General features: G+C 39.6%; 1 protein-coding gene across 2 annotated transcripts in view; it reads left to right on the top strand.

The window, feature by feature from the left end:
- Positions 1-23,453, top strand: part of LOC129952422 (protein dopey-1 homolog) — a 68,954-nt gene that overhangs the window by 38,143 nt on the left and 7,358 nt on the right. Inside the window, exons 3-12 of one of the 2 annotated variants that reach the window (XM_056064991.1) lie at positions 15,287-15,468; positions 15,531-16,464; positions 16,527-16,837; positions 16,914-17,241; positions 17,366-18,188; positions 18,248-18,356; positions 18,419-20,411; positions 20,474-23,003; positions 23,076-23,271; positions 23,369-23,410. In XM_056064991.1, coding sequence (XP_055920966.1) covers positions 15,287-15,468; positions 15,531-16,464; positions 16,527-16,837; positions 16,914-17,241; positions 17,366-18,188; positions 18,248-18,356; positions 18,419-20,411; positions 20,474-23,003; positions 23,076-23,271; positions 23,369-23,410 — 7,448 coding nt within the window. The remainder of the gene's footprint in view (positions 1-15,286; positions 15,469-15,530; positions 16,465-16,526; positions 16,838-16,913; positions 17,242-17,365; positions 18,189-18,247; positions 18,357-18,418; positions 20,412-20,473; positions 23,004-23,075; positions 23,272-23,368; positions 23,411-23,453) is intronic. The other variant, XM_056064992.1, reaches the window with a different exon arrangement.

Below are 23,453 nucleotides of genomic sequence, written 5' to 3'. Positions count from 1 at the left end.
AAAAAAAAATGAATGCATTCAGACATTCAGAGCATTGAGGGTTTGTCATACTAGATAAATTTTATCTTCAGAACAATTAATAACAAATAATGAATATTTAAAATGAAACATAAATACTAAACAAAATAGACTTTAAAATATTTTCGAGGGGAGTACATTTAAAGAGAGGGGAGTACGGGAGTACGGTGAAGGCCAGGGGAGTACGAATACTCCCTTAGTACTCATTCCGGCAGCGCTGCTCCAGATCTGTTCATTATTTGAAATAGTAAACAAATTATTTAATATAGTTTTCAAAACCATAATGAGCAAATAAGTTGACTTTGACAAATGTTTTATTTAATTAAACTTTAAAAATGTATTTTTACATTTATCACTCTAATTAATAGGCAACGTTACTTTTGGTTCCGCTTTGTTTCTTTTAAATGTGGAAAGCTTTCCAACTAACTCATGTATACTTGCCCCTGGAATGTTTCACTGTGATTTTTTGATTTTGTTTTACGACGCGGGTTAAGCCTCGGGTAACATCTAGTTCTTTATAAACTGTTAAAATACTGAAACCCCAAATCTATGTTATTCTCCAGGCGTATTTAGCATAAACTTAAGATTATGTATTCCTTCAGAAAATCAACCCCCCCCCCAAATTCACTATTCACTTTTTAGTTTTTGAGCTTTCAGACAACTGACCCTCTGGTACTTATTCTAAGAAAACAATTATACAGTGCCGTTAGAAAAATTTTGGTCAAACTTTTTGTTTTCTATTTTTTTTTAGAATTTTGTTAAATGTGTTGGAATAACAACATATTTTTTAATGAGGTTTTGTTTTATTATGCGGTTCAAATCGTTTTATGATACAATAAGAATTTTGAGATTGTTCTAAAATGGTCACGGGCGCAAAAAGTGATTATACCAAAAACAATTTTTTTTAGGTACCTGCCCCATTTCTAAGGATTAAAGAAAAGTACTTTATTGCTGCAGTTTTTTTGTTTTTCTAATGCTTCTCAGAAACATGTTGTATTTAATTAGTACTTTGTTGGACCTCCTCTTGCTTTTAAACGGTGATTTTTTAAGAGCTTGAGAACTTTAAAAAAAAAAAAAACGCATAAAATTTGCAAAATCTCATCGATTCTTTATTTGAAACGTTAGATTGGTCCATGACATTTACTTTTTGAAGATAATTTCATTTAAATGTTGACCGCGGCTGCGTCTAAGGTGGTCCATTCGGAAAGTCCAATTTTGGGTAACTTTTTAGAGCATTTCGGCCGGAATAGCCCGAATTTCTTCGGAAATGTTGTCTTCCAAAGCTGGAATAGTTGCTGGCTTATTTGTGTAGACTTTAGACTTGACGTAGCCCCACAAAATATAGTCTAAAGGCGTCAAATCGCATGATCTTGGTGGCCAACTTACCGGTCCATTCCTTGAGATGAATTGTTCTCCGAAGTTTTCCCTCAAAATGGCCATAGAATCGCGAGCTGTGTGGCATGTAGCGCCATCTTGTTGAAACCACATGTCAACCAAGTTCAGTTCTTCCATTTTTGGCAACAAAAAGTTTGTTAGCATTGAACGATAGCGATCGCCATTCACCGTAACGTTGCGTCCAACAGCATCTTTGAAAAAATACGGTCCAATGATTCCACCAGCGTACAAACCACACCAAACAGTGCATTTTTCGGGATGCATGGGCAGTTCTTGAACGGCTTCTGGTTGCTCTTCACTCCAAATGCGGCAATTTTGCTTATTTACGTAGCCATTAAACCAGAAATGAGCCTCATCGCTGAACAAAATTTGTCGATAAAAAAGCGGATTTTCTGCCAACTTTTCTAGGGTACATTCACTGAAAATTCGACGTTGTGGCAGATCGTTCGGCTTCAGTTCTTGCAAGAGCTGTATTTTATACGGTTTTACACCAAGATCTTTGCGTAAAATCTTCCATGTGGTCGAATAACACAAACCCAATTGCTGGGAACGGCGACGAATCGACATTTTACGGTCTTCAGCAACACTCTCAGAAACAGACGCAATATTCTCTTCTGTACGCACTGTACGCATTCGTGTGGTTGGTTTAATGTCCAATAAAGTAAACTGAGTGCGAAACTTGGTCACAATCGCATTAATTGTTTGCTCACTTGGTCAATTTAGTAGACCATAAATCGGACGTAAAGCGCGAAACACATTTCGAACCAAACACTGATTTTGGTAATAAAATTCAATGATTTGCAAGCGTTGCTCGTTAGTAATGATGAAATGTCAAAGCATACTGAGCATCTTTCTCTTTGACACCATGTCTGAAATCCCGCGTGATCTGTCAAATACTAATGCATGAAAATCCTAACCTCAAAAAAATCACCCTTTATTACGGCTGCACATAGGCGAGACATTGAATGAGATAGGGTTCCATGTGGATGCAGGTATCTTGCTCCAGGTCCGGGAAGTAGTTTTTTTTAATTCATCAACTAACTGGACATTATAGACCAAATATTCCCAATTGGATTGAGATCTGGACTGTAGAGAGGCAAATAAGTACATCGATAGTATTTTTTCAAAGTACTTCTTAACCTTAGAAATTTAAAAAAAAAAATCCAAATATTATTTTTAGTCATAAAAGTTTTAGCTTTTTTTTGAAGGAATCTTTTTCTGTAAGTTCGGAAACAAGGACACACTCGTATAAAATGATACGTATTTTCAGTAGCGTCAAAGTTGCAGATCGTAAAAATTCCATCCGCATTATTTTTAAATGCTCGTGCATTGAGGTTGAGCAATCCACACCTGGACTTTAATACCATAGTTATCATTTTACGCGAGTTACTATCATTGAAATAGTTTGGTACCTCAGCATAATTCAAGTTGCAATATTCATCATGGAATCGTGATTGTAGAGCTCTATTAGTGTGTTCCGACCAATGCCTTTCTACAAGTTTTTCGCAAGTTTCTGCGTTTCCAATCAGACTTATTGTTCCAGTCAAACTGAATGTTCAGATCGTTAAAGAGTTCTGACCATTTGTCAGCCCAGTAGATTTTTTTTCTCACGATGATATCCATAAGTCTTCTTGGCAGTCTGTTTTCAGGGAGTATGCTTACCTTTTGGATGTATTTAAAGTTTTAGTGTCGTATAATATAAGCTTTTCTTAGACCAGTTTCAATATTGAGAACATAGTTTAGCGTGTTATTAGGAAGGGAGAAGCATCTTTTAATGAAAAACCTTTGCAACTTTTTAACTTCGTCATTCTCCGAATATCCCCAAACTTGAGCACAGTAATTCATTATAGACTTTGAAGCAGCTTCGTATAGTTTGAATTTATCTGAGTGTTGTATGTTCTTATTTCTGATAAAGTTTGACCAAGTAGCATTAATTGAATTCTTAGACATTACTAGCCTTTTCGTAAGATGATCCGCCCACTACATATTGTATGTGAGATTTACTCCTAGGTACTTGAAATTGTTAGATATTTTGATATCGGTGTCGTTGTACTTCCATTTTTCTTCAGCTGCTCGACGTCCACCATTTCGAAAAATAACCATTTCTGATTTTGTAAGATTCACATGCAGTTGCCATTTGGAACAATAATTTGCAAAGCTGTTTATCATTATCTGTAAGGAAGTATGATTATCTGAGAGTAGCACCATGTCGTCTGCGTAAAGTAGAGCCTTTACCGATACTCCTTCCATAGTAACTCCACACGACAAATCAGAATCAAGGTCGTTTAAGAACAAGATAAATAGCAGAGCGCTTAGAACACAACCTTGTTCCACACCTTGATTAATAGGGAAGAAGTCACTGATATGAGTGCCTTTCCATACTGTAGCAGTGTTGTTGGCATAGAGTGCTTTAAGAATCAATACCATTTTTGTAGATATACCTAGCTGTGTCAGTTTGTAGAACAATGCGTTTCTTTTAATATTGTCGAACGCAGCTTTCAAATCTATGAAAAACGCATACAGTTTATTTTTCCGGTTGAGCTGAAGGCTTAAAAGGCAGGAGAGATTGAAGATTTGGTCCGTGGTTGAATAGTTTTCCCTGTATGCAGCTTGGAATTCATTTAACATATGATTTTCTTTGACCCATTGGCTTAGTCTATTCAGAAGAACAGTTGTGAACAGCTTATATATAGTGTCCATAAAAGACAGATCACGGAAGTTGGCTACATCCTGGTTTTAGAAGGCATTCGCAAAAAGCAATCAGAGCTTAGTCTTTCTTTCGGTTCTCTTCGCGCAAGGATTCTCTAATCTCCAACATGGAGATTGAATTTTTAATTCGTCCGAAAAAATGACATTGTTCCACATGTCTTGAGATGCTACTGAGCCCAGAGCAATAGTTTTTCTTTGATTCTTTTTGAAACATTCGGCTTCAGTACCAGCTTGAGTGCTCTAAGTCCAACTTACACGAGCCTTTTTCTCACTGAGCTTCAAAGGTCCATCGAAGTCCTGAACCGATGCCGACGACTGTAATACAGCAAAAAATGATGTTCCACTCTGGTCGTCGCTTTTGGCCTTCCTGAGCCTTTTTTTCCTGCTAGTAGTCGCTTGTAGTCTCAAGATATTTTTTTCAAATTCCATGCCAGGATTTGTTGAGCAATATTCAGTCTCTTAGAAATTTCACGTGTTTTCAAATTGAAACGCGACAGACACAAAATATTGTCTTTGTGTTCCGAACTGATTTTTCCCATTTTTTTGAAAACAAAATCACTTCGGTTTGTTGTGGCTGCGTCCTTCATATGATACTTTGTTTTTGTGTGGGTTTATGGCATCGTAGTCCATCGTTAGCTCGTCTAAGTGTTGATAGATCCTAACCTGTCATTTTTTTTTCTTTTTCTCTACCTTCTATAGCCTTATCTTTTTATTTTACAGGTTACTTTTTTTTAAATTTATATTCAACTGCATTAGTATTTATTTGTAATTTTTGAGTTTCATTGTAATAGGGAATCTTCAGAGATTTTGGTTTTTTCTTTGGTTCATTCCGATTAGGGAAGAAGTCGCCGGCATCGCAAGTGCGAAGAGGGGTTCCTCTTACGTCCTCGCGACGCAATATTTTGCACCCCCCCCCCTTTTTATCCACCCACAACGAGCTTTTTGTAGGCAGGAAATTAGGGTCCGATTAGGGATACCAAAAAAACTCATATAGGGAAAGATTCAGATACCGAACGCTGGAAAAGCAAAGATTCGCCGCGTGGCTCCGCTGATTAAAGCTCCCGTTATTGTTCCTTTATTTTGTGTCGAAGATATTTCCCTAGTAGTCTTATATAGTTTTATATGTATTTTTTTGTGATAAATTTCTCTAAATAAAATAAGTAAGCCTCTTCGTAAAAAGAAAAAGAAAACGATGATATGGGATGCAGTGTGTTCCTTTTTTTTTGGTTGTGATTCAAATTTAAAAATGGAATAGTGAAGATATTTCAGGGGGTGCGGTCTGGGGTGACTATTTTAGGTTTGGCGGAAATGTAGTTCCACGGCAGTGAACTTTTCTGGTTCCGATTTTGGGGAATCCGAAAACCAGGCCGAGTGGATTCCAGGTAGGGTGGGTAACGGCCAGGCCGTGACGTCATCAGCGGCCACCGAGAAAAGTGAATGAAGTGGTGGTAGTGCACAACTAATTTCAAAATATCCGGCATGATTTATGTTAGCAAGACCACCCAGTATCCGAGGAGCTCAGCTGTGCACCGCAAGTATGCCGCAGCTACCGTAACGGACATTCCTTCCCCGGCCCAATCCCTATCCAAGTTTCCATCCTAGACTAACCTTCCTTGCCCGAACCTATCCTACCCCTTTCCCAACCTCACTCTTATATGGGAAATCTATACCAATGGCTCCCGATACCTTTTCCTCTACCCAACATCGTTACAGGTTGATATTGGACTACTATCACGACCCAAATGCAGCCCTTATTGATAATAACATCAACTTGTGTACACTGTTTGAATGACATGTTGCTATCTAATGCAAACAAAAAAACACCTAGCGTTCCTAAATTCCAAAAACAGATCTCGCAAAGGGTACTAAAATGTTTAACCAACTTTTTTCGAACAGCACTGTACCTACGCTTCAAAAATACTAAAGCATTATATGCTGTAAACTTTATATGACTATTCTGATAAAGTTTAAAATAAGATTATTTGTGTTTTTCTTGAACTCATAAGTTCATGTGAGTGGGCTTGTTGCAACGAAAAAAATGTTTAAAAATAGAAAACTTGTATACACTGTTTCACTTGCAATTGCCCGGCACTCGTAAACGGTTTTGAGGAAAGTGAAAGGAAAAAATAAGTAAAAATATCAAAAGATTATCTAATACCTCCTACAGGTACGAGTATCTAGTCATAATATTTTCTTTTTTATTTGTGCATTGTAATTAAAATTAAGTTGTAACACACATAAGTATGTTTATTTATGTTTCCCTGTGAAAGAGACAAAATATAGGTCAATGTTAAATAGATTACATGATGAATGATGGTTCTTGCAGCCGTAAAACCTCTGTGCAACCACTGCTGCTATGTTGAAGCATCATTGATTTGAAATCGTTTTTACAGGAAATTAAAATTCTTTCCGCTGCGCCACGCTGACAGGAAAATTGAAGAAGTAATCTACAAAATTATTAGAACTTTATTAATGAGCTAACATAAGCGTACCTTTATAACCAAGTACTTATGTAAATACGTGACGTGTGGTTAAGTTCATTTGGAAAATAAGTTCTGGTTTAAAAGTTATTTTTTTTTCTGGTTTAGATGGCAGGCAGATAGGTTCGGTTGAATGATTTGTTCTTGAGCTATGAAAAAGATGATTAATTATATTTATTCAAAATATTAATTATACTACAGTTCAATAAACATATTTAATTTTTAAGTGTATCAAGACGATAAGAAATTCATTTTTAACTGCTTAATTTATGACTTATTTTGCATTAAATGAAACCATTTAAAAATTATTACGTAAATTGATTTGAGTATCACTTAAATGCAAATTATAGTTTGTGGAAAAATTAAAAATAGGGACCAAGTCTAAAATGTAGAACTTGAATCGATAATTGCTAAGTTACTTGAACTTTTCTTTTTATATAGGGGCCGTTTAAATATTACGTAAGCAGATTTATTACAATTATTACCCCCCCTATCCCACTTGTCAGCAAAAGTAAGCAAAGCTCTTACCCCCTCCCCCATGCTTATGTAAACATTTTTCAATTAAAAATATATTTTCTTTAATTATAATTATAATGTTATATTAATTATAATTTTAAAAATAAGGAAATAGATTTAGGATAGATCATCCGATTTTGGAATGTCTACGTCGTTCTCATCAAGCCATTCAACATCATGGTGCATCAGTTCATTAGCACGACGAGCAGCGACTCTTACAGGTCTAACTTTCCTATCAGTGTGCGTGTTTACTTTTTTATGGATCTTCTCGATGTGACGATTTAGTGACTTGATGGAAGCATGATAAAGACCACACGTTTTGCATGTTCGACTTGATAGCCTCAATTTTACCGTCGGACAAAAATAATCGTAGGGCATTTGCAGGAAATCTTTGAGTGAAGCACTTAAGCGTAGAGCTAAATTGACTGGAAGATCAAGAAATTGCCCTCCTTTATCCAAAACCAAGTCATCAACAGTTTGTTTTACTTTTACAGGTGGTGGAAGAAACCTGTTGTCTAGTAATCTGAATAGGCCACTTCTTGGACGACAGCATTCTGTATTTTTACATTTTACAATTTGAAGCAAGTATTGGCTTTCACTTAATGTTCTGAATACCATTTAATGTCTGAAAAATCAGGAACATCTTGTTCACCTGCCCCAACATATTTTGCAGTAAAATTATATCCATCGATTTCCATTGAACTCCATACTTCAGCTTATACATTTCCAGCAAATTCGAAATTAGATCTTTCTAAATGTTCATCAATTGTAACGCCACGTTCATCCAAATGAGACCCAAAATGGTCATGAGGCAATATTAAACCAGCCAGTTCCCGACTAAGAGGAGCCATTCTGCGCTCTACTCTGTTATACGCACTTCTTCCAGGACGAATTGCATTTAGAGAAAACGTCCTTACACTTCAGAGAGTCGTCCAGAACTGACTAAAAAGTTCAAACTAATTGTAAATAAACACATGCAGTACTCTAAGGATAGAGTACCAAAACTTATTAAAGAAAGAGTCATTTGTATGACTCAAGTGTCCGAAGTCATAAAACAGAGTTAGGACTAGCTTCTCCTGCTTACAACCAAGTGTTGAGTCTTGAGCATAAATATCATATTTTAATACTATAAAATTAAATAAACTAAAATAAAACAGAAATATCAACTAACTAAGATTCATTTTTGTTCAGAGAATCCAACACTACCGATGACGTAATCATCATCTAGACTCCCCTACCCCCCATGTCATCCAAAATAAGCAAAACAAAGACCCCCCATCCCCTCATAGTGCTTACGTAATACTTGAACGGCCCCATAACAGATTTTAGTGCTGAATACAAATTTGCCGTTTGTTCTCCAAAATATGACCCTTTATTTAAAACAAAAGAATGCCTTTGTGTTATGCAAAGTATTGTCCATAAGGCCAGTACTTTCTACCATCTTTCGAGGATTTCTTCACCTTAAGAGCCGAATCACGAATCAACTTTTTGACTTCTTTAATAAAATTACAAGTGTTGGTTAACCAGATCATGGGCCATAGGTTAGGTTAGGTTAAAGTGGTTGTCCGTGATGGAGTAGGACACACTTAAGCCAGTTTTATGGCCATTGTGATACCACATGAGTCTTATGGATTTCTTCTAAGCTCAATGAAACCAGTTTGAGTCCCTCACAAAACGTGAGAGGTTTTTTTTTTAATTCATTTTTATTAATTCAATCTCAAACCTATCTTAAAACTAGACACAAATTCATAATACTAGCCTAATTAACCATAACTCACAACTAACTTACTGGTCCCACACGGACACTCTAAGTTAAACTATAACACTTAATATTAATGCCTTTCGGCCCTTAGATCTATTTTACTTCAATTTAATTATTTATTTTTGTATTTATTACAAAACTAGCTGACCCGACGAACTTTGTTCCGCCTTAATGGCAATAAATAAGCAGATTGTGTTTTTTTTATTGGAAAAAATACAAAAAAAAAATTAAATAACTACATTAATCATTCATTATTATTTCTGTATTTTAGTACATAGGTTGCTCTTCACTTAAGTACCTTGTGATACACGACATTTTTTGTTTTATTATCAGTCGCAAAAACAAACAACGCAGATGGTCTTCCGACCCGTGAACATGCCACGTATAATTGACCATCGGAAAAACATGAATGTTCTAGATTTAAACCACAAACTTTTAAGGATTGGCCTTGTGATTTGTTGATGGTCATGGCAAATGCAAGACGTATCGGAAATTGAAGTCTTTTAAATTCAAACGGCATATCGGTTGGAATCATCGGGATCCTCGGAATGAGAACTTCCTCACCTTTGAATTTTCCTATCATTATCGTAGCGTAAATTACATTGTTCATCAATTTACTAACCACCAAACGCGTACCGTTGCACAGTTTTGGTTGGTTTATGTTTCGAAGCATGATTACTGCGGAGCCAACCTTTAGGCGTAAATTGTGCGGTGGTAAGCCAGGCACGTCCAAAGAGTTTAAAAATTCAATTGGATAGTTGGTGGCTTCATCTTCATTTGTGACGCAGTCAATAGATTTGAATGAATGAATTGTTCCAATGATCTTATTTTGAATTATGTAGTTCAGGTCATCTACATCTTTAATCTTAGCCGCTAAAATTGCTCGCTCACTCAACCAGACATTATTTTTGTAGTTAGAAATAATATTTGGAAATACATTGTTGATAAGTTCGTCTTTTGATGAGACAAAATTACAGAAATTATTTGGAAATGATATTAATCCGCTCGATTCATCGACAGGTACTTGACCATTACCGATAGTCAGCAATTGCTCCGAGAAATCTTCAGCGGGTGTATCATTAAGCAATGTAACTCTCATGTTTGTTGTCAGCTGCAGTTTCTTCACATAGCGCCATAGATTTCGCAAATTATCTATTTGTTGCCTTCTGTTGTTCGCTCGACGATTCTGCATTGCCAACCGAGCTGTTTCACTGGCTGCTTCACTTTGCTCTCGTGATTGAGAAGCACGAAGTCGAGTCATACTATCGCGGCGCTGTTCACGTGCAATTTCTTGTTCTTCTTCAGTCCTTTCATTTGCAGTATTTGTATTCTTCTTGCATTACGGCTTTGTCGGGAAAGATTCGATTGTCTTGGTCGCGGCATTATTGATTAAACTTCACTTCACTTCAATCCACTTCTTAATTATTTATTTAATAGAAATAGTTTTAATATTGATTTCTTACAAATATCAAATTGTCATCCATACGTCATTACATAGCTGTCATTTTACGTCAATTACATAGCTGTCATTTGCGTTTTGTTATTCCAAGTCTGATTCTTTTTTGTTATACCACGTTTTATAGTGACTGACGTTTCATGTCAAGTCACACGGGAACGCTGTCGAACGGGATAAAAAGTATCCTTTTGTCCGTGTTCTGGCTCTAAGCTACCTCCCTACCAATTTTCAGCCAAATCTGTTCTGCCGTTCTTGAGTTATAAGTGGTGTAACTAACACGACTTTCTTTTATATGTATAAATTTGAAAACAAAAAACTAATATCAAGATTCTTTTTTATTTTTACTTAAAACTTCTTAAAATAAGGTCCTCAATATAAAACTTAAATCTAACTTAAGCTACCTATAAACTTCTTAAAACTAGAACAACCACAGCAGCAAATCTAACTATCTAACATTTTTGTTTTTCATATTTTTTTTTTATTCCATGTTTTTTTAATATTTTTTGTTTTGTATTTTTTGTTGTATTTTTTTTTGTTGTGCCACCATGCCTATTCTACTTAAAACTAAACCCTAAATCTATTAAACAAGTATGTCAGCTGGTCAAGGCTTAAAACCCCGTCCCGACTACCCACTATCAAGTGCCGATTGAAGCCACCAAAACTGGTTCTCCTGCTTCACCCTATCAGTTCGGCCCCGTTCGGACACAACCCTACTGAACCGAAGCAGCTCTGCTCTGCCTTGTGCCATGACGTCCCGATTGTAAAGAAATCGCCTATCCACGGTTCGTCGTCTGACATGTTAGATTAACGGAACTGCCAATCTATCCTGTATCAGACCGCACGCTCAAGCGTGCACTTTCAAAATACTCATCGTTCGGATAGAACGCCCCGAAAATTAAATTGTTGGTCGAAGACATAGCTCTTGCAATGTGACCTCGAACGAGTTTTATCACGAAATTGTCAGTAATGCACGTAAGAAGATTCGGCTCTTTGATATAAATCGATACAGCGTCGTAAACACTGCCGCTCGAACACCCAAAACTTCTCCATCTGGGAAGTTGCAACGTTGAACCACACCGGACAACCATAAACAATAATCGGCCGTGTGAAGGCCATTTAGCAAATTACCTTCACTCTGGGTGCAAGCCGACTGCTAAAAAACAGCCGTATCGTCAGAACAGCATTTATGTGTCTGTCGAAATATAAATACTGATCTAACCAGATACCGAGGTACTTCACTACACTTTTGCTCGCTAATGGCTGCCCTTGAAGATCAACGATGACCATCTTGCGCCAATTCTTACACGTATCCCTCGTGGCCCTAGCGAACGGAGTCCGGAACTGAATTATCTCCGACTTCTGGACATTTATTTTCAGTTTCCAGTCGTCACAATATCGCTGAATCTTGTCGAAATCACGCTGCAAGAGAATTCTAATAACCTCAACCTTTCGAACCGTTCTGTACGCAATAAGATCGTCGGCATACGCAAGTGCCTTGTAAGACTACCTATCGGCGAATTCATGGTCCCTGTTGAAAACCATTTTTAATTGGGAATATTGTGCTAGAAGTTACATTTTCACTTTTGACAACAAACTTTTTACCGTTAAGCATATCATAAAGTATATATACAACAATGGCTTGCTTATGCCAAGCCTGCTCAGTTTGAGGTAAAGACCCTCTAACCATACGGTGTCAAAGGCCTTTTCCAGATCAACCAGAACAATACCTGTGCATTGTTGTTTTAATTTATTCCATTGGATATCAGAAACGAATTTAGACGCAGCATGAGTTGTGTCATGACCCGCCTTAAACGCGAGCTGTTTATGCGAAATTATTTTGTTGTCCGCAACCCACTGAGTCAGAGCCCTATTGATGATCTTTTCGAAAACTTTGCTGATACTCGGAAGAAGACTTATCGACCGAAGATTTGACGGGTTGGAGTTGTCCTTTCGCTTTTTCGGGAGAGGGCGTGAGAGGCTGATTATGCTAATAAGATTAAGGTCGTTATAGAAGAATTCTCCTAGGTAATCGTGCGGTTTTGAGCTAGTGCAGGGCATGTACTGTACAGAGAAGGTGAAGAACTGTTTCCTATTCACTCTCGTCTTCTGCAAAAGTCATTTGAGAATACGCCTAGCCGTGTGGCGTGCTTTCCTATTAGACAGTGCCCGGTTATGACACCTATTATCAAGTTTATATGCGATCTGCTTAGAGATAGCAAGCACCTCGATCGCTTTAAATCTAGTGTAGGCCAGATGTTTTTTCGTGACCTGATACGTGGTGATGTTGTTCCACCATGGTGTTTACCTTCTTCATAGCGTCCTGCATTAGCAATAATTTACAAGTAGCGATTAATAAACCAGCTGTACCATTCCTGGCGAGTTCATCTGCTTTACAGTTTCCTGGAATATCTATGGTCCGGAACCCAGCAAAGGTGAATATTAAACTGTTGTGCCATCTCCATTAGAGATGAACGACAGTTATGGACTGTTATAGAGTTTGTAGAGACAGAGTCCAGAGATTTGATAGCGGCCTTACTATCTGAGAAAATACGGATATCAGTTGTTAATATCACGTTTTCTTTAAGCCACGACAAGACTTCTTTTATCGCCAAAAGTTCCGATTCGATTCGAGCTGCAAAGAGGTTATCAAGAAAAAAAGAGGTAAGCTTCCGGTGTTAAAGCCAATCCAACTGAGGAAAACCGGAAAGAGTTTAAGCGTGCCAGGAAGGCCTGCAACGCCTATATTCGAAGGACCAAATTTTTACAACTCGTAAATGATTCTATGGGACCAATCTTTTTTCGTACTCGAACTGTGGCGAGAGTTCTTAAAGATCTCAACATTCATAAATCAGCTGGCCTAGATGGTATCCATGCTTTTATTCTGAAGAGGTGTTATTCCACGATAGCAAAACCACTGCGTAAGCTTTTCCATCTATCCTATTCTTCTGGGCTCATTCCGAGTAGTTGGAAAACTGCATTTGTTCAGCCATTCCCAAAAAAGGCGAATCTTCCTCACCCTTTTATTAGCGACTGATTGCACTTAAGTCCCTTCATTCCAAGGTCATGGAAACGCTGATTTATTATCAGCTCAAGAAATATCTTGAAGATCGGAAGCTTCTTAATGATCGTCAGTACGACTTTCGAAGCAATAGGTCCACTGGTGATCTCATGGTTCATCATTACCGAACAGTGGAGCAAATCTTTACATCGCTTTGGAAAAAATAAGATTATTGCACTTGATATTTCAAAACCATTTGATAGGGTTTGGCATCAGGCTCACTTATCGAAAATGCGTGCTTTCGGTGTTCATGAATCCCTTCTTCATTGAATTAGTAATTACCTTTCGTATCGTTCAATACAAGTTGTATTGGATGGCAGTCTAAAAACCATAAAATAAATGCTGGTGTGCCCCAGGGCTCTGTTATATCTCCAACACTCTTTCTAATTTTTATAAATGATCTCCTGTCTGCTACTTCTAATCCAATACATTGTTTCGCTGACGATAGCACTCTTAGCTTTTCATATTCGTTTCCAGACTCACAACCCTGCTCTTCGGATGTGGAACTGCAGCGGCAAAATATGATAAGCTCATTAAATTCCGACCTTAACAGCATTGTACAATGGGCAATAAAAAATCGTGTGGAATGTAATGCTTCGAAAACGCAATGCTGTCTTGCATCGTTAAAGCGAGATAAACCCTCTTTGCCACTATCTATGAGTGGCACTTGCATCAACGAAACGGAAAATCTTGACATCCTCGGAATGTGCAGCAGCAACCACCTTTTGTGGAGCGATCACATACGCGATGTTGCCAAAAATGCCGCAAGATGTCTAGGTTTTTTGAGACGTTGCAAGAAATTTTTCTCTCTGTCTGATCTGGCTACAATCTACAAAACCTATATAAGTCTGAAACTTGAATATAACTCTCATCTCTGGGCTGGTGCTCCAGTAACTTATTTAAGCCTCTTGGACAGTATTCAAAAAAGAGTTTTTTAAAATGATTGGTGACATTAACATCATCAACTCGAATATCGGCGCAAGGTTTATTGCCTCAACCTTATTTACCGTTATTTTAACGGACTGTGCTCTAGTGAAATAGCCAGTTGCATTCCTCCGAAATCATGGTTCGACAATTTAACCGTAATACCCAAGCTTCTATGAATGCCCATCAGTTTACTCTTGAGCCCAACTTCGGCCGTACTATGAAGTACAGAGATTCTTTTTTTAGCCGTACTGCTCGAATGTGGAACGCCTTGCCACGCTCTATCTTTCCCTGTCATTGTAATGTTCAGAAATTAAAACATATGTACACCGACACGTCCTATCAAACCCTTCCCTCTTTTCCTAATGGTCACACTGTGTCTTTGGCATATTAAAGGTATACAAAACCTTTTTATTAGTGTTCGCTAATTATAAAAAAATAGGACTTTTGAAAAAAGGGCCTCTAGAATTCACGAAGGAGCTTTGGACTAAAACACATGAAAGCTCATCAATCTGTTTAAAGCATTTTTTGATATCGAGTAGCGCGAGTTCTCCAAAGACTCTTAAAAATCGGACAGCTTGTACCTGTAGATGCTTTTATATGCAGCCTTGAGATGATGTAAAGATTTGAGTGGACTTTCCTAGTCTCAAGCCGCAACGATAAAGACTTATCAAATTGTTGACAAGGTTCTTTAGGCTTCCATATGTTACGGCAAAGAAGATTTGTATGCTTGTCGTCAAACTTTTGGGGCCACTTGCAAAATCTTGGTTTCAAAATTGAACCATGATTTACCGATCCTGGTGGCATAACCGAAGTTTAACAAAGATTAACCATTGAACCATGAAAACATCAACAATTAGACTTTTCGTAGCTGGAATTGTGTTTTTATGTTCAAATGAAAATGTTCTTAATATACGTACATTTTTCAAATTCATCTTTTTTTAATCTTATTTAAAATCAATCCCCAGGCTATTTCCAGCAACACACAGTATCAAATAATCCCGAGACGAATAAAGATTTCCAAGCGTTTGGCACAATGCATGCATCCCGCCCTACCATCCGGTGTACATTTAAAGGCGTTAGAGACGTACGATGTGATATTCAGCAAGACCGGACCCGAGCGCTTGGCCACCGAACTCTTTATCTACAGGTAAAATTTCCTAACCTCCCTTTTGATGAAAAACTCATTTTGTTTTTTTTTATATTTTTTAGTGCGGGTCTTTTTCCATTACTCGGTTATGCTGCCATGAACGTGCGTCCTGCCCTATTGGGTGTTTATGAAAAATATTTTGTGCCTTTGGGAGATAAGCTTAGACCAGCGCTAAGTGGTTTCCTGAGTGGTGTCCTCCCAGGCTATGAAAATGGCCTCGATCACTACGACCGAACCAATACCCTGTTGACGCAGGTGTGCGTTGCCGTCAATCCCAAATATTTCTACACCGTAATGTGGGAATGTGTAGCGACGAATGCTTCAATTCGATTGCCAGCCATCTCCTATCTCTTGGACCATTTCAACAAAAGACTGGGAATGCAGCAACAAGTCTATATAATGGGACACAATCGGGATGTCATGATGTCCGGCTTGTGTGCTTGCCTTAATGATTCTTTAATTCTAGTTCAAAGAAACACCCTGGAATTCCTTCTTCTTGGTTTTCCAATGCACACGCATTATCTTAGCGAAGCTGATCTAGTTAAATTAGTCACCAATGGCTTGAATACGATCCTCCGAAGGGATATGTCACTCAATCGTCGTTTATATTCGTGGCTTTTAGGTGCAGAAGTAGCTAAATCGTCGTCGTCAAAGCTCGAGCAGTCACTTGACGACACCACTGACGAGAGTACAGAGTCTAACTTTGATAAACATTCCAAACATATTCTAATACAATCAATAATATGCACACTAAAGTTTAGCCTAGAAAGCACCCCTGTTGACCTCAAACCCTATCGGATTATGGTGTCATTGCTGGACAAAGCAGAAATTGGCAGTGCCGTACTGGATTATGTGTTGTGTGATATAATTCGTACAATGTCATTGTCCAGTGGAAATGTCGAGGTCGTCAAATCGGCCAATCTTCTCTTTGCCACATTTGACCCGGCCTACATTTGGAGTTTTATGACAATCATATATGAGAAATCCTGCAAAAAGGTTGGTTTACAATATTCGATAAAAAAAAGATAAGCTACTTAAAAATGGTTTTCTTGTTGTAGCGAAACGAATCGTCTCACCTAACGCGAAACCTCCGACATTCATCATCGGCATCTAAAGGTGGTGAGAAATTCCAGTGTCAAGTGGGATCAGGAGAACCATCGTTGGTGGAAATCTGTTACCTGACCGAATTCCTCCTCGAGACCATATCCCTAGAGATGTACAACGAGACGACTCGTATCTACTTGCCAAAGGTGTTCCTAGCTATAACTCAGATGCTCACTATACACTCGGAATATTTGAGCAGTGACGACATCATTGCCTCCCTGAAGCTATGCATGAAAATTGTTTCCAGAGTTCAACCAATGATAACGTAAATTCAATTTAGTTTACACATCGAGCCGTGCCGCCGTAACTATATTTTATGATTTTTGTTTGATTTATTTTAGAAGCCCGGTAAAACTTTATGCAAAATCACAAGTAACCGGACAAGATGACCAATCGATGGGAGGTGAAAGCGTTCAAAGCGCAAATGCCGTAAGTGGTAGTAGCACTGCATTGCCTGGTAGCACGCTAGAAAAAAGTAAATCCGATTCAAAGCTAAATCAATCGGCAGCCGCTTTCGATGTAGACGCAAACAAGGACAGTCTGAGTAGCTCCGATGAGCCGATACGTCGTTCGAATTCGAACCAAAATATCGATCGCAGGCCCAATACAAGTCCTAAAAAGACTAAAAAAGCTAAATCCTTTTCGAAACTCTCCGAACTGGATAAAGAGGTATTTTAGTAGATGATGCTAGAGATTTTAATTAAATGTTGTTACACTTATTTGTTTGTTGTTGCTGTTTGTTTTAGTTGTCTCTTTTTTATTTGAGCGGGTTTTAAATATTTTGAATTTTTAGATATGTCCAGACACAGGTCAACTAATAAACCCACAATCCTCATCGGACCAGGATACACCACTCAGTATAAAGAAGCTTAAAAACAAGAAGATCTCTCCACAATTGCGGCTCAAGATGAAGAAGTCACGACCACAAGATCTGCCTGTTTCCGATCGAGATGTTTCTGACTCGGTTCTACTGTCAGCTCTTGAGAGCAAGGATGCAGTCCAGCAGGAAACAAAAAAGGTACAAAAGCCCCCTAAGGAGACACAATTCATGTGTGACACTCAGGAGTGCACATCAGATGAGTTTTCCATTCTGGAGAAGTGCATTCGACAATATGAGGTCTTCTTCGAGGTGTATTTAGCGCGAAAGGTCCTTCAAATCAATGTGCAACGCACCGCCTGCACGGTCACTGTCAAAGTCGAAACAGATCCCGAATCCAATGCACCACCGAATGTTGAGAATATTTTCAAGAACGAAGAAGTCTACGAGGATGTTTGTGTGGAACGTATGCTCGAAATCGATCGATACTTTGAGACACTTCAAGTGAATATGATGTGTCGTTCGAAGCAGCTCCATCAATTGCTTAGTCGATCGCTGATAAGCACTTTGGACTCAGCGAGTGATGTAAGCGATGCCGAGTTCAAAGATTGCCTGTCGAGTGGGGAGCATTTGGATAAATTGCAAATGTTCGACGAGAAAACTGAAAGAAATATCAATAAATTGATGGAACTACGTTTATCCGATTCGCTGAGGAATGCCATAAGACTCGCTGCAAATTTGCTCGTAGAGATGTCCACATTTCCCAATTGCAATAAAAACCTTGTTCTAGATAAAACAGGTTAGTTAAGTTCTGTTTTAGCTCCTATCTTCCTTATGACTCTTTCCTTTTTGTTACAGAAAATGAGCTTCCTAGTTGGCTTAAAGTTCTTACGTTGGTGGCGTCATACACTCAGAGCGACAAAGAACTCCAATTAGCCGCAATCACAACGCTCTTTGATTTAATAAGGTGAGTATTTAAGCTCTAGATTAGTTTTGAGTATAATCATTTATCTTTGTTTTTATTTGCAGTCTCCTAAAGTCCCAAATCGAGCACACAACAAGTCCAGGTGTCACCTTCGTTGTGATGCTGCCATTGCTGAAATTCGGTCATGTTAGCTATATTGAAAATAAAACGCGAATTTTCCAACTCATCACATCGGTCCTGTGGAACTATCTTGGCGAATCCACCATCGATCCCATGCAGATAACATCATTACTTTACCAACTACACAATTGCCTGGAGAGCGGTATAGTGGAGACGGTAATAGGCAATCGGATGTCCAGCCATTACGATGCCCAGCTCCTGAAACTTCGCACCGGTGATATGAAGGCACTGTCCAACTACAAAACTGATAGAGCTTCTGAGATAAAGATGATGTGTGTATCGCCAGTGCAGCCAATTGAGCATACAGACCATCTTAAGGAGAGTGAGTCGCAGAGTTTCAAGAAGTTTGAACTTCTGTGGCATTTGGGTCGGGACAAACAACCATCGAAGGGATTTGAGAAGACACTTCTGCGGGTGCTGGACACATTGGGTCTGCCCTATTACATGCCCATCAGAACTTTCGTAACCAAATGGCTACAAGAGTCGTTGTTGCGTGGAGACCTGTCGCGTCTCTTGAAGCCACTGCACAAAATACTTCTCTCTTCAAACACCCGTCGGATTGGTATTGTTCACTTTCATTTGATGAAGAAGGACGGCGAAGAAGCAATGGCTGCCGATGCCAAAGAAGCCGAGGATAAGTGTGATAGTGTCACTGATCGGGGAGTGTTTGCTATAAGCTCAGAGGATGGAAATGTTAAGTATCATATAGATTCATCATTGACCAAGAAACGCAGTCCCATTCGGTCGTTCCAAAAGAAGATTTTCGGCGTGACCCTGGGCAGTAAGAACAAAACATCGATTTTTGTTAGCGACAAGACCACCAGTAGTATAACGGAAAGTGACACAAACATCGGGCTAACCATAAATCCTCTGGAAAATGAAATGGATTCTGTGGGCTCGGAGGAAATTCCCTCTTTGAGTAGCAGTGCTCCGAACAAAATGGAAACATCACGAAAAAGCAGCGGAAATAGTGATAAAGAGGAGAAGACCGTTGATATCGAAGACGAGGACGATGATGGACCTGGAATGTTTGACTCTTCTTCGACAGACGATTCCGAGTGCAGTACATTCGAAACAGAATCCGAGAATCGGGAGAACAGTGTTGAAAAGGACATTCCAACAGGAGGAGTGGGATGTGGGTCCCTGGGAAATATCAAACGCTATGTGGGCGACTGTGAAAGAGTCAGTGAAAAATTGACCGAGCACGATCGTACAAAGAATCGCAAGACATACAAATTGACACGCGCTGGCAGTGAGGTCATGGAAAAGCTGGAGAACGCTATGTCCTCGGTTGTTGTTGATGGTCACGCAGTGGAGGGTGGAGATGCGGTCCACGTGGCTGATGAGTACTTTGGTTCGTCGGCAGACATAGTTGAGACATTTGTCGGGGATTTGATGGATGCTGTAAGCAAGACCTGTGATCAGCCTAAGTCAACCTCTTCGCCGCGGAAGAAATTGAAACGCGTCGATGCAATGAGGGACCAAAAGTCTATTAAGAAATCCGTGAGTGTGGGGTCGGGTAAGGATAAGAAGCGAATGAGTTGCATCTCGAAGACATCCACCGACAGCAATAACAGTCTATTGGGTGGTCGCAGTTCGAATGAGGAGAAGGGCACTGTGAGTGAATCCGATGGAGGCAGTGACGAGGATGTTTTCGTTGAGGAGGAACCATCATCGCGTAGTGAAAAACAATCAATTGGTTCGGGCGCTACAATAAACGTTGAGGACAAGAGGAGAAGTTTGAGTCTGGAAACTGGTGGCACAGGACATAAAATCGAGTGGGATCTAGCCAAAGAGACCCTTGAAAAGAGCAAACACAATCTTGAGATCCTGAGGCAGAATGTTGCACTAGAAGCGGGCAAGAAACATGGCCACAAAAAGAAGAATTCCAAGGATTTTAAACGAAATTTTGATAAGGTAACACGAATTTTTCTAGTTCTCTGTATTTTCTTTTTTTTTTAACTTTCCCTTTTGTGTAGATCCATCCCTTTCACACGCATATGTTGCTGTATTTCGGCGTCTATGACACCAAACAAACCCTGTATGCGTTTCAAACACTTCGCAACATCATCGCATGCGATACGCGAACCTTCTTGTGCCTTTCGATTACCACCTCATTCTCGAGTGGTTCGATGAAACAACTCCTCATCCGCCATCGTAAGACTATCCTGGGGAAAGGTTTCGCCGGCAGCATTACAAACACAGAATTTAGTCAAAGTTACCGCGGGTGCATGCACTTGGAGGTCCTAGTCACAATTTGTTTGTACTATGCTCGAGGTTTCTTCCACAAAGAGTCCACGGAAGGCAATGATATCCCACGGAAGGAAGACATTGTAGGCAACTATAAAGTGCAGTTGCAGAGCGTTGAACTACTCACACTGATTTGCAGTGAACTCATTGACATTGTCAAGGGAATGGGCAAGGGACTTGCCTGCTACATTGCTGACTTGATGGCCCGTTGCAAGTTGCAGAAGATAATTTTGCATTGCATCAATTCGTCAGTGATATCGTTCAATCAAATCCGGGATCATACTCTCTCCGAGGAGATCTTGAATTTCAACAACGCCGGCGATGAGCATCTTCATGCTGAATCATTCCAAATTCAATTACTACGTCTGCTGATGGCTGTGATAAAACTCGAGTACGAAGTAACGTTGCTTCAAAACGAGTCTGGTTCTGTGGAAGTGGGAAAAGGCGATACAGTTAGCTCGAATTCGCCAACTCGTCTATCTGCTGATGGTCCAGTGACCAATGTTAAGTATCTGCCGAACTGCCTAATCAGTCAGCAGCATATGTTCCTTTCGGCTGTTCTAAGTGCTCTGCAGGCAGACCATTTGAGACATGTCCATCGGAACTGGACGGATCTTGTGACTTCATCTCTGAACTGCTTCACCTTTGGTTCCCTAACGAATATTGTGATCAGTGTGGTCCATCAGTTGTGTAATAATCTGGATAAGATTGCGAAGTTCTCGCTCAAACAACAGTGTAATTTCCCACCTGACTATGTAGTCTCGCAGCTAGAAGCAATCACAATTCTTTGTCACTACTGTCTCTTGGACAACACCCAGCAGACGACGTTGTCGCATCTCTTCAATCAGGCCTACCCGCAGACGAGCGCTGCTGTTCAGAGCTCCAATACCGGGCAGCTGTTGAACAACATTGTACATTCGTTCTTATCCTCTCAGAACTCCACTGACGCACAGAGCCGCACTGCGCAGCATATGGCAGCGAGAAATGCCGTCCTCAGCCACTTGTCGCGGATTGTGACTAGTGTTGCAGCCATTTGGGACAGCGAGCTGGGACAGGTGAGACAAGTCAAGCAACAGCTGATGGAATTCCTGAGTCCTGTGTCGTTGCATCATGGAGCCAATTTCTTAGCCGCAGTTGCGGTCACATGGCAAGAACGTGGAGAGGCCCATCGGAAGCGCACTGCGGCGGAACGAAATGAAGTGAAACTCTCCATTGCCGAGCAATTCCTTCGTAATTCCACACCTCAGGCATGCCCCGAGCAGTTGAGCCTGGTCAAATTGGTTTCAAGCATTCGAGTTATGCCAATGGATTCCTTTGTGCAGACCCTCCACCAGGTGGTGAAGTCACCACCTCCAATTCATCGTCCACCGGCTGGATTGACAATTGAAGTTTCTGCGTTGGAGCTCTTCTATTTCTACATGAAGTCAGCACCGGCACCACAATTGGGCGATTCGTGGAGTTCACTTCTTGTCCTACTGCGTGACGGTCTAAATTTGAGCCCTCCAGCTCAGTTCACATTGCTAATGTTACTAAGTGAATTCGTTCAGCGTTGTCCGCAGATGCCATTCCAAGATAAAAAGGATATTCGTGATGTCCATGACATCACTTCGCGTCTAATTGAAGCTCTAACAACTGTAGCTGGTGCATGTCTGGAGCCAACAACATGGCTGCGACGTAACCTCGCAGTAAAAGAAGACACATCTCCCGTCACTCCGGATGGAACTCTAAAAGATCTCACGGGAACTCAACAGTACTGCATTCAAGCGCATTCCGTTCTAGCTGCAACTCTAGCCAATCTCTTGGACGTTGCCTATGGCTCTCAAGAGAAGGACAAGGTTGTCACGATAGTCACCAATTTGATGTACACCATCATGCCGTACCTGAAGAATCACACAGCGCGCAACATACCCTCGTTTTACGCCTCATCTAGCCTGTTAGCCAGCCTCAGTGGGTATCAGTATACACGGAAAGCTTGGCGCAAGGACATGTTGGATCTGCTCTTGGATAATTCCTTCTTCCAAATGGACATTTCGTGTTTGCCCTTTTGGAAGCAAATTATGGACAGTTTGATGACATACGATAGCACCACGTTCCGTGAGTTGATGAGTCGCGTGTCACCGGCGCAAGGCGGTAGTTTGTACATATTTGCATCCCGCGAGCAGGAATACGAGCAACGAGCGATGTTCTTAAAACGCTTAGCATTCGTAATATTCTGCAGTGAACTCGATCAGTATCATAAATATATGCCAGAGATTCAAGGTCAGTTATTTTTGTTTTCTTATACCAATGTCTTTAATCATCACAATTACTTTATTTTGTTTTTACTTATAGAACAACTAGCAAATAGTTTGAGACTCCTGCCTGTGATTCCAGCTGTACAATCAGCAGTGTTCCTATGTTTTCGAGTTTTATTATTAAGAATGTCCCCAGATCATGTGACATCTTTATGGCCCACAATAATTGCCGAAATGGTTCAAGTATTTCTTGCCATCGAACAGGAACTTAAATCAACTACAGATGACTTGAGGTAAGTTAAAACAGTTTTAATTTAAATTTTCTTTTGTCGTATATTACGCTTCATTCCAAAAACCTTTCCCTTTTCCTTACTATGCTTCTTTTTATAGACTCAATGCTAGTAACAATAATAATTCCAACAACAGCAACAGGTTTGTTTCAATATTCCATCTGAATTTGTGTGAAGTTAGTCAT

Source organism: Eupeodes corollae, chromosome 3, assembly GCF_945859685.1.
Source record: "Eupeodes corollae chromosome 3, idEupCoro1.1, whole genome shotgun sequence".
NCBI classification, from domain to species: Eukaryota; Metazoa; Arthropoda; class Insecta; order Diptera; family Syrphidae; genus Eupeodes; species Eupeodes corollae.
Note: the sequence above shows the minus strand (reverse complement) of the source record. Positions and strands in the feature narration are given on the sequence as shown.